Source organism: Neovison vison, chromosome 9, assembly GCF_020171115.1.
Source record: "Neovison vison isolate M4711 chromosome 9, ASM_NN_V1, whole genome shotgun sequence".
NCBI lineage: Eukaryota > Metazoa > Chordata > Mammalia > Carnivora > Mustelidae > Neogale > Neogale vison.
Window position 1 is genome coordinate 32,866,679 of NC_058099.1, and position 11,239 is coordinate 32,877,917.

Sequence of the window (11,239 nt, forward strand, 5' to 3'; positions counted from 1 at the left end):
GGAAAGTTCTCTTTTATAGCTTTTATTATAGCTTGTTCCATTTATTCTAATTTTTTAAGGAACACCAGTTAATTGCATATTGGTTTATGCTTGCTTTTCCTCTGTCATTTTGCCTTTCACTAGTTTAGTCTTCGGAGAAAGTGGTTTCACTTCCCTACAACATTAAAAAGCAATTTTTATTTGCCTGTGAGAATTCATCATTCTCCTATTACTGGACATAATCAGTGCCCTGCCTGACATTTACCTTGGCACTCACCTCTGCACATCGGAGGCTGCTTACTGTGAACGCCTATGACTTCACTCTTGGTCCCCATGTACAGCAAAATGGAAGTTCCAGGAAGTGAACATTCTCAGAAGCCACAACAAACAATGACAGATGAGGAGTTGGAAGGTAAATGCCCAAGGTTCCTTACTTCCAGGTGGGAAAACACGCAGGTATGGTCTACACTGTTGAGCAGAATTTTCCAGTTTCCCATGGTGGAAACCTGCTCAATAACTTAGCCATTATAGTCTTACTTTCCTTCCCTGATCCACTGGTGCTTCCTGGGATCACATCTGGTATAAACTACTTGCTACAATGTCTACTTCTGGAGAAACACACCCTAAAACAGACACTGAAAGTATTTCCAATTTTTGCTATTATAAACAATATATTGATGAGTATATATTTGTACATGGGTCTTTTTTTTTTTTTTTAGATTTTATTTATTTATTTGTCAGCAAGAGAGCACAAGCAGGCAGAGTGGCAGGCAGAGGCAGAGAGAGAAGCAGGCTGCCTGCTGGACAAGGAGTCTGATGCGGGCCTCGATCCCAAAACCCCGGGGTTATGACCCAAGCCAAAGGCAGCGGCTCAACCAGCTGAACCACCCAGGCATCACTGGGTCTTTGTTTGTATCTTTCACTATTTTTTCTAGAATAGACTCCCCAAAGTGGAATTATTAGATCACAGGGCATAAATACTTTGTTTTGCTTTTTTTATTTTATTTTTTAGGTCATAAATATTTAAAATCTTTTAATATTTATCTTAAGATTTTAAAAGATTTAAAATCTTTAAAATATTTAAAATAGATATTGCTAAATTTCAGGTTAAGTCTTCGGCAGAAATTGGACAGCAAGCAGTTCAAGGCTGAACCCTCTGAGACCAGGGTGCTGATGAAATCTTCATTTTTTCTGCTGGCCCATATCCCTAGAGTCTTAAAGAATATGAGCAGTGTAGGCTTTTTCAAGTGAAAGGAGTAAATGCTGGCTGTGTTTGACTTTTTATTAGGTCAGCCTCACATACTAATCTTATTCAAATGTATCCACCCTTATTTTGCCTTTTTAAACCATTAGTCTCTTTCTGTGCCATCCTGTCAGACTCTAACCTTATCCACGGTCCTCCTCATGCTCACCCTGTTTTATTTATGCAGTTTATCTGAGGTCCTTCCAGGGATCCTCAATTTGATAAGCAGATATGAACAGATCTGTTTGGAGAACTGGGAAGCATATTGAGCCCAGACCTAGGGTTCAGGGTTTGTAATTTTGGATTCATCCCCGTTCCTCTCTTAGCCTCAGTTAGAGTTGAGGAAGATGAGGCTAGAGAGAGACAGTGACTTGCCAAGATCAAACAAGAGAGGTTAACGTGGAGCTGGGTTCAAAAGCTGGTCCTTTTGAGATGGTGGGACTTAAAACCCCTCTGGGTGGCCATGATGAATCTTCCCCACTTGGCCCTGCCCTTGCCCATGTTTTCTAGCTCAAGCAGATGATTAATCTGCTACAAAGTTCCAGCACCTTCCTTCACAATCAGGGCTTTCCCATCACTCTGGACTCCGCCCGCATGCCTCCTTACATGCTCTTTTCCTCATATGTCTCCTTGGCTTGTCTCTTACCTGGTCCTGACCTATCCTCATCTCTTGTCCCCCGCCTTTCACTGGGAGGCTCCTCATGAAACACCTGTTCAGGAAAGCTGTCCCATTCCCGTAACTGGTGATTGATTCCTCTGTTCTCTGGCTAGACTAGAAGCACCTTGATGCCAGGAATGTGTCTGGGAGCCCAGTGTATCTCCAGCACTTACTACAGTGCCTGCCCCAAGGCGGGTGTTGAGTGAATGTCTGCAAAATGAGCAGATGGTTGAATAAATGAAAACAAATGGAAGGCATTTGCTGGTCGTCTTGAATGGGGATTTGTTTGAAGATCAGCAGTCAAATTATTTTAAAGCCCATCCTCACAGAGCTAGGGAAATGACTCGAGAATGACAGGCAAAATGGCTTCTAAAAATACCGGAGCCTCAGGGTCTTATTTTTCACACCTGACTTGGCCAGTTTTGTTTATTCAGAATTCTCTTATTTCCATATAAATGACATCCTCTGATATCAATCTGGTTTTGACTCTCTGTCTTCCCATCTTTGGGTTAAAAATTTTAAAAAAGGTTGCTATGGTGACTGAGTTCCTGGACTTCACATTCAGGTCTTCTTAAGAGGTCCTGGAGCGTCCTGTGCCGGGGAGTATACTGAGATCCTGACATCCGACAGCTAATAAAATCCTCACTGGTCAGTAGTATCCCCCTCATTTTGTAAGTAAGGAAACAAGTCCAGAGAGGTGAACTTCTACATGGTCACCGAGGAAATGAGCCGAGAAGCTGATATTTGAACCTACATTGGGATCCTTTCATGCTGCAATTCTTTTTTTTTTTTTTTTAATTTTATTTAGTTTATTTATTTGAGAGAGAGGGAGCACAAGGTGTGGAGGGACAGAGGGAGAGGAAGCAGCAGACTCCCCACTGAGCAGGGAGCTTGACAAGGGGTGGTAGAGGCCTCCATCCCAGGACCCTCAGATCATGATCTGAGCCCAAGGCAGACGCCTAACTGACTGAGCCACCCAGGAGCCCCTTGTGCTGCAATTCTTGTCCCCCCAATTTATAGAATGATTCCACATCAATCATCTCAGTGGCTCTTGGAAGCTACTCAGTGAGGGAAGAGGGCGAGGCTCCCCAATTCCACCTTACCAGTGTGGAAATGGAGGGAGTTAATTTAGGATTTCAGCTCAGTCCAGCAGACGCCTCACTCGGCCCTTGCCAGGGATGTGACTGTGGATGATTCGCATTCCCTCTCCCAGTCCCAGAATCCTCATCTGCAAAATGGGAATGAGGGCTATTTGTCCTCCACTGACACGGGACATAGAGTGTCTCCTCCAACACCGCTGCTCCCACTCCCCGACACCACCTAGGGGTCCTGTGACTTGGTTCTGACCCTGACTACCCAGAGCTAGCGTCAGACTCCGCGGGCTCAGTCCCACAGAACCGCCCTGACTTCAGAGGCCATTCCAAGGAGTGGGCCCTTGGCTTACCAGCGCTTCTGCCAGACGTGGCTACGAAGTCGGATTCCCAGAGGCAGTAATGAGCCAGACAACTCTCTCGTCCTAGAGAATCTCTACTTACTGCTGCATTTTACACAAGGAGGTCCGTGAACAGCCAGAGGAGGAAGTATGCAGGGTGCGATCCGAGAGTTCTGAGTGGACAGACTTCTGTCCCCATGGATTGTGGAGCGTGCGCTCCCAGCATCCTGATGTAGTTGCCAACTCAGAAGCTCTCCAAAACCATTTTCTAAGGTTTTTTTTCTTTAAGATTTATGTATTTGTTTACTTGACAGAGAGGAAGAGAGAGAAAGAATAACAGAGGTAGAGGGAGAAGCAGACTCCCCGCCGAGCAGGGAGCCTGAGGCAGGACTTGATCCAGAACTCTGGGATCATGACCTGAGCTGAAGGCAGACCCTCAACCGACCAGGCCACCCAGGTGCCCCAAGTTTTTTTTTTTTTCTTTAATGGGCGTTCCATTACATATAGTTGGTTAAATCGTTGGCTATTGGTGATTGAACTCAGGTCAGAGGTGAAAAGTAGGGCTGAAAATTTCACCCTTCTAATCAAGATCTAGGTCCTTCTGGTGATGAACACTGTCCTCAAGCTATTTGCACCACCCCCCCAAACTAATGACCTCATTAGCATATGCCCAGGTAAGGTTGAAAGGAGCTTATTATGAATAACAAAAGATACTCCCGGGATCGCAGCAACTCACCAGAAGCCGCCCCCACAGCAAGCCAGCGCCAGGCATCGGGAAAATGGCAGACAATTTTTCACTTAATGATGCTTTATCTGGGTCTGGAAACCCAAACCCTCAAGGATGGCCTGGTCAATGTGGAAACCAGCCTGCTGGTGCAGGGGGCTACCCAGGGGCCTCCTATCCTGGTGCCTACCCTGGACAGGCACCTCCAGGAGCCTACCCTGGCCCAACAGCTCCAGCTTATCCTGGACCACCTGCACCAGGAGCCCACCCTGGGCAACGGAGTGGGCCTGGGGCCTACCCGCCTCCTAGACAGCCAAGTGCTCCTGGAGCCCAGCCCGCTGCTGGCGCCTTTGGCATCCGTGCTGGACCACTGACTGTACCTTATGACCTGCCCTTGCCTGGAGGAGTCATGCCTCGAATGCTGATAACAATTCTGGGCACAACGAAGCCCAATGCAAACAGATTTGCTTTAGATCTCAAGAGAGGGAATGATGTTGCTTTCCACTTTAACCCACGCTTCAGGGAGGACAACAAGAGAGTCATTGTTTGCAATACAAAGCTGGATAACATCTGGGGAAAGGAAGAAAGACAGGCGACTTTCCCATGCAAAAGTGGTAAACCATTCAAAATACAAGTGCTGGTTGAATCTGACCACTTCAAGGTTGTGGTCAATGATGCTCACTTGTTGCAGTATAATCATTGGATGAAAAATCTCCAGGAAATCAGCAAACTGGGAATTTCTGGTGACCTAGATCTCACCAGTGCTTCACATGTTATGATATAATCTTAAAGGGGAAGATAAAAAAAAAATGAAATTGGGGCGCCTGGGTGGCTCAGTGGTTCAATCCTCTGCCTTCGGCTCAGATCATGATCTCAGGGTCCTGGGATCGAGCCCCACATCGGGCTCTCTGCTCAGCAGGGAACCTGTTTCCTCCTCTCTCTCTGCCTGCCTCTCTGCCTACTTGTGATCTCTGCCTGTCAAATAAATAAATAAAATATTTTTTAAAAAATGAAATTGAATATAAACCCTTACTCATTGAAACTTCATTTTTCCTGATTGAAAAATTTCACTTTTATTCATCACTGTCCTTGTAAATCTTTGATTTAATGAACATTCTAAGAGTAAAAAAAAAAAAGAACGAAAGAAAAAAAAGATACTCCCATCACCCCTATCACTCAGGAAATTTAAAAAGTTTTAGGAGCTCTGTGCCAAGAACATGAGGTAAAGACCAAATACATGTATATATTTATTATTACACCTCAGGGGATAATCATGGTAAAAGTCATGCTGGGGGCATGAAATGAAACAATGGAGGCACAGCAGCTAGTAGATGTGATTTGTGTACAGGAAATCACGGAGATGATAAAATGTTCCGTATTTGGGAGAGGAGACGAACACTGAAGCTGGAGCGGATGGGAGTGAGGTGCAGCCTGGGAGGGTTTGGAGGGCGGCAGGCAGGGTGGATGGCTGGACTGTCCGCAGACTTAGTGGTGACTACCCGCTCATACCTACAGAGTTAGCTGAGGGAGGTCATCACTGAGGGAATGACCAAGTACAAGCTGCTTGGATGGGTCCAGTGAGGGAGAAGTCCTTGGCCAGCCCCTTCTTCTCGAACCTTTCTTTAGACCTTTCCCTTACCAGCCCATCAAAGGCTGCTGTCTTTTTCTCCTGCCTTCCCAGTCTCACCTACACACACACACACACACACACACACACTCCTGGGATTCATGCACTCTGTTCCTTGAACCAGCCCATCACTTCTAACAGTTAACATCTGCCACCTGAGCAGCTCTCAAGGTCATTCATTCAACCACTCACCAACCCAAGCTTTGGGTGTCCTGCATTGACCTCATTGAGTTGGATAGATCATGCCTCCCTGCCCAGTAAACAGAGCTTCTCTGTCAGTCTTTTTTTTTTTTTTTTTTAAGATTTTATTTATTTATTTGACAGAGAGAGAGATCATAAGCAGGCGGAGAGTCAGGCAGAGAGAGAGAGAGAGAGAGAAGCAGGCTCCTGCCAAGCAAAGAGCCCGATGCGGGGCTCGATCCCAGGACACCGAGATCATGACCTGAGCCGAAGGCAGCGGCCCAATCCACTGAGCCACCCAGGCGCCCCTTCTCTGTCAGTCTTAGTGATGCTTTTTCAGATGCATAGCCTGTCTCTAGATGTTCTCGTACCTTGCTGCTGTAGGAGCTAAGGCCCCAAGATCGGGCCACTTTGGCACATTGGTTATTTTGAATAAAAGTTGATTGTCCATGCAAGAAGGACATTCAGAACATTCAGAACTTTCTCTTTCCCCCTGAAAGTAGGAAACAAATCTCCCCTGTGAAAAGTACCTTCCCTGTACCAGGAGAAACATCCTTTTCACCAAGATTCGAAATTTAGAGCCCAAAGACTGTATAAACAACCCTTGTTACTTTCAACTAATTTACTACCCCAGCCTAAATTCTGTTTAGAAGAGCCAGTCCTCATTAGCATAGTGGTGAGTATCCCCGCCTGTCCTGTGGGAGACTGGGGTTCAATTCCCGGATGGGGAGGCCCCAGAGTGTTTTGGGGCACCTGGGTGGCTCAGTGGGTTAAGGTCATGATCTCAGGGTCCTGGGATGGAGCCCCAAATCAGGCTTTCTGCTCAGCAGAGAGGCTGCTTCCCCCACTCTCTCTGCCTGCCTCTCTGCCTACTTATGATCTCTTTCTCTGTCAAATAAATAAATAAAATCTTTGAAAAAAAATTCTGTTTAGAATTCCTTCCTAACTGAAACTCGCAACGTTAAGTTTTCTTTGTCATGTCAATTCCTCACAGATTTATTGTCTGTCTAAAAAGTATAAAAACAAAAAGTATAAAAATCACCTGTCTTGAACACTTATTTTTTTTTTAAGATTTTATTTATTTATTTGACAGACAGATCACAAGTAGGCAGAGACACAGGCAGAGAGAGAGGAAGGGAAGCAGGCTCCCCGCTGAGCAGAGAGCCTGATGTGGGGCTCCATCACAGGTCCTGGGATCATGACCTGAGCCGAAGGCAGAGGCTTTAACCCACTGAGCCACCCAGGCGCCCCTGTCTTAGACACTTCTTTAGGTTTCAATTTCTTTATTGAGCTTCCATGCACATGTAATAAAACTTTGGTTCTTTTCTTTGTTAATCAGTATCGTGTAAATTTATTTGTTAGTTTAGCTGAAAGACCTTAGAGGTAGAGAATTTTCCCTTCCCTTTACTGCCCTTAGGAAATTCTTCATTGGCATCCCATTTCTTCTCCTTGAAAATATTTTTAAATTGCTATTCAAATAATGTTGAATATTAATAATATTATTGATATTATACACATCACCTCTTGCCTGAACTTTCAGCTTTTTAAAAAAAAATATTTTATTTATTTATATGACAGACAGAGATCTACAAGTAGGCAGAGAGGCAGGGAGAGAGAGAGGAGGAAGTAGGCCCCTGCTGAGCAGAGAGCCTGATCCTGGGATCATGGCCCAAGCCGAAGGCAGAGGCTTTAACCCACTGAGCCACCCAGGCACCCCATGAACTTTCAGCTTTTATATCTGCATGAATACTACTAAGCTTACAGAATCGATTTTACTGGAAGATAGTACAACAAAGTGGTTAAGAACTTGGACTTTGGGATTGGAATAGACCACCTGGGCTTGAGTCATGCTTGTATGTCTTAACAACTGTGAGACCTTGAGCATGGTACTTCCCCTCTACAAGCCTCCATTGTCCTATCTGTAAAAGTGGGGTTATAATGCTCAACTCAGAGTTATAAGAGTTAGGTGGGATAATGCTTATTATGTGCTTAGCATTCAGTGCATACTGATGATCATATCTGTAGTCAGAGTGTATACATTGCTGTGACCTACTTTCTCTGCTTATCTTCATTTCAGAAAAATTTTCTATTTTGCTACTCATTGCTCGTATTTATTATTTTGAATGGCTACAGAATGTCTCGTCAAGCTTCATTAAAATTAACTTAGTCATTTCCTTATTGCTAAGTATTTAGGTTATTTCTGGGTTTTCTCTAGTATAAATAATGCTCTGATTAATATTTTAGAACATAAAATACTTTTTAAAGATTTTATTTATTTATTTGACAGACAGAGATCACAAGTAGGCAGAGAGCAGACAGAGAGAGAGGGAAGCAGGCTCCCCGCTGAGAAGAGAGCCTGATGTGGGCTCTATCCCAGGACCCTGGGATCATGACCTGAGCCAAAGGCGGGGCTTTAACCCACTGAGCCACCCAGGTGCCCCTAAAGTATTTTTTTAATAGCAAAACAAATTGAGTCCAACATATTTTTATCTCAACTCTGTGTCAAATCTTATGATAAATGTGGGGCACTCTGATCAGATTGGGGGGGCCACCAAATGTGGAGTGTCCCAGTTGGGTAGGGGCTGGTGGTCAGGGTGGTAAAAGGATTCACCAAGGCAGAACAAAGGAGATAGAAGTAGCGGGAAGAACAGCAAAGGAGAGATTTCGAGGAGATGGTGGCGAGGGACCACAGTTAAAGGGCAGAGTGAAGGAGTATGGGGACACATGGAATTTCCCCTTTTTTGGTACTCTTAGGAGTTGTGCCTGGTTGTAACTGGTCAGTTAGGGCCCATGATTGTTTCAAAGAGGGTCGTTTTGTGTGTGTGTGTGTGTGTGTGTGTTTTAAGATTTTATTTGGTTATTTGACAGAGAGAGAGATCACAAGTAGGTAGAGAGGCAGAGAGAGAGGGGGAAGCAGGCTCCCTGCTGAGCAGAGAGCCCAATGCAGGGCTCCATCCCAGGACCCTGAGATCATGACCTGAGCCGAAGGCAGAGGCTTAACCCACTGAGCCACCCAGCCCCCTTCCCCCGCCACACACACAGTGGGTCGTTTAATGAGCCTATATGACTTGCCTGTTGCCGCTCAGCTCAGTGCTTGCTGTAGGCCCTTAGTGTCTATAATCAATACTCTGGATGCGAAGATGGCTCAGCCTGGCTCCCTTCCTATGGGGATCTCAAGGTCTTTAGCAGAGAGAAGGCTTGGACTTACCTGCCCATTATATAAGGCAGTAAATACCAATGCTTTCAGAGAGGAATCAGCTACAGATGACTGAAGTGAAGGGGAGCGGTTAGTGTGGAGGAAGTGTTTGTGGACCTGGAGGCTCCATGAAAGCCCAGCTCCTCCACGAAGACATGCATGCAGCACGCTAAGCCCTCCTGCTGTCGGACTGCGTCCTGCCCTCGGAGCCTTCACGCCGTCGGGGCTGTAAAACCAGGACTCTAATCCGAGTGGAGAGGCCACAGGGAGACTGACTGCTTTTCTCATGAACCCGTTGCAAGGTGGAGGAAGGTGTCTGAGGAGGGCTTTGACCTGGACTCAGAAGGGTGAGGGAGACAGAGTCTTGGGGGAATTATAGAGAGATGCCTCATCTGGGGTCCTCTGGGATGGAGATGGAGCATGCAAGGAGTGAGGACAAGTTGTTTCGCTGCTGGTTTGTAATTGTGATGGGTTCAAGTCCTGGTAGAGGAGGAGGAATTTCTCTATAAGAACATTTTTCTTCCAGGGGACCTAAAACATCTACCTAGCACAAATGTTTGCTGATTTCCAGGTCACTTTCACTCACCATCCCATGACAAAACTGGATAGTAAAAGAAAGCAGCACTCCCTGGGTACTGGGAATGCATTCCTTTAAAATTAATTTACTTTTTAAAAGTAAACTCTATACCCAATGTGGGGGTCATACTCACAACCCCAAGATCAAGAGTCCCACAATCTGGGGTGCCTCGAGGGGCTCAGTCCATTAAGCATCTGCCTTGGGCTCAGGCCGTGATCCCAGGGTCCTGGCATCCAGCCGCATGTTGGGCTTCATGCTCAACAGCGAGCCTGCTTCTCCTCCCTCCTGCTTGTGCTCACTCCCTCTGTCTCTCTCTCAAATAAATAAATAAAATCTTAAAAAAGGAAAAAGAGTCTCACGATCTATCAAGTGAGCCAGCCAGGTGCCCCTCACCTTAATCATTAAGTGTCCAGTTCAGTAGTGTTAAGTACATTCACATTGTTGTATGACCAATCTCCAGGGTTTTCTCTTGTAGCACTGAAACTCTGTATCTATTTATTGAACAGTAACTCATCATTTCTCCCTCCTCCCAGTCCCTGGCATTATACTCTCTGTTTCTGCGAATTTTACTTCTCAAGGTATCCTGTATACGTGGAATCATACAGTATTTGTCTTTTTGTGACTGGCTTACTTCACTTAACATAATACTGTCAGTTTTATCCTTGTTGTAACATGTCAGAATCCCCCCTGCCTCCTCCTCAGACAACCATTAATCTACTTCTGTCTCATAGATTGGCCTATTCTGGATACTTCATTATAAATGGAATTGTACAATAAACAACCTTTTGTGAATGGCTACTTTCACTTACCATAATGTAATGTGTCCAAGGTTTATCCATGTTGTACCATGAATCAGTATTTAACTCCTTTTGTTGCTGAATAATATCCTATTACAGGTATAAAATACCACATTTTCTTGATCCATTCACCAGATGATGAACATTTGGATTGTTTCCACTTTTTGGCTAATACAAATAATGCTGCCATGAACATCCATGTACAGGTTTTTCTGCATGCGTTTTTTACTTCTCTTGGTTATATACCTAGGAGCGGAATTGCCATTTGAGAAAATTACCATTTGAGAAAATGCCAGACTACCCAGGTGGCCGCACCATTTTACATTCCTACCAGCAGTGTATAAGGCTTCCAGTTTTTCCACATTCTTGCCAACTGAGTAATGTGCATAGTGGGTTGAAAGGGGCTCCCCACCCCAAAGATGTATTCATGTCTTAATCTCTTAATCCTTGGAAACTGTGAATGTGACCTTATTTGGAAAAAGGGTCTTTGCAGATGTAATTGATTTAAGGATCTCAAGTTGACATCATCCTGGATTATCCAGGAGCACCTTAAATCTGATGACAAACATCCTTTTAAAAAACACACAGAGGAGAGACACAAAGAGAAGAGGAGAAGGCCATGGGAAGATTGGGCAAGGATTGGACTGAGCAGCCACAAGCCAGGGAATGCTGACAGCCACCAGAATCAATAAGGAATGGATTCAAACTCTCCTAAATCCTCAGGAGGGAGGGTGATGCTTACCAGACCTTGGTTTTGGACTTCTGGCTTCCCAAACTGTGAGAGAATAAAATTCTGCTGTTTTAAACCATTTGGTTTGTGGTCTTT

General features: G+C 45.0%; 1 protein-coding gene across 1 annotated transcript; it reads left to right on the forward strand.

Annotated features, from left to right (window-relative positions):
• The first annotated feature begins 4,089 nt into the window (after positions 1–4,089).
• On the forward strand, positions 4,090–4,854 carry LOC122916891 (galectin-3-like). The gene has a single exon (XM_044264279.1). It carries the CDS (start codon positions 4,092–4,094, stop codon positions 4,818–4,820), a length of 729 nt encoding a protein of 242 aa, XP_044120214.1. The 5' UTR covers positions 4,090–4,091; the 3' UTR covers positions 4,821–4,854.
• The last annotated feature ends 6,385 nt before the right edge of the window (positions 4,855–11,239 follow it).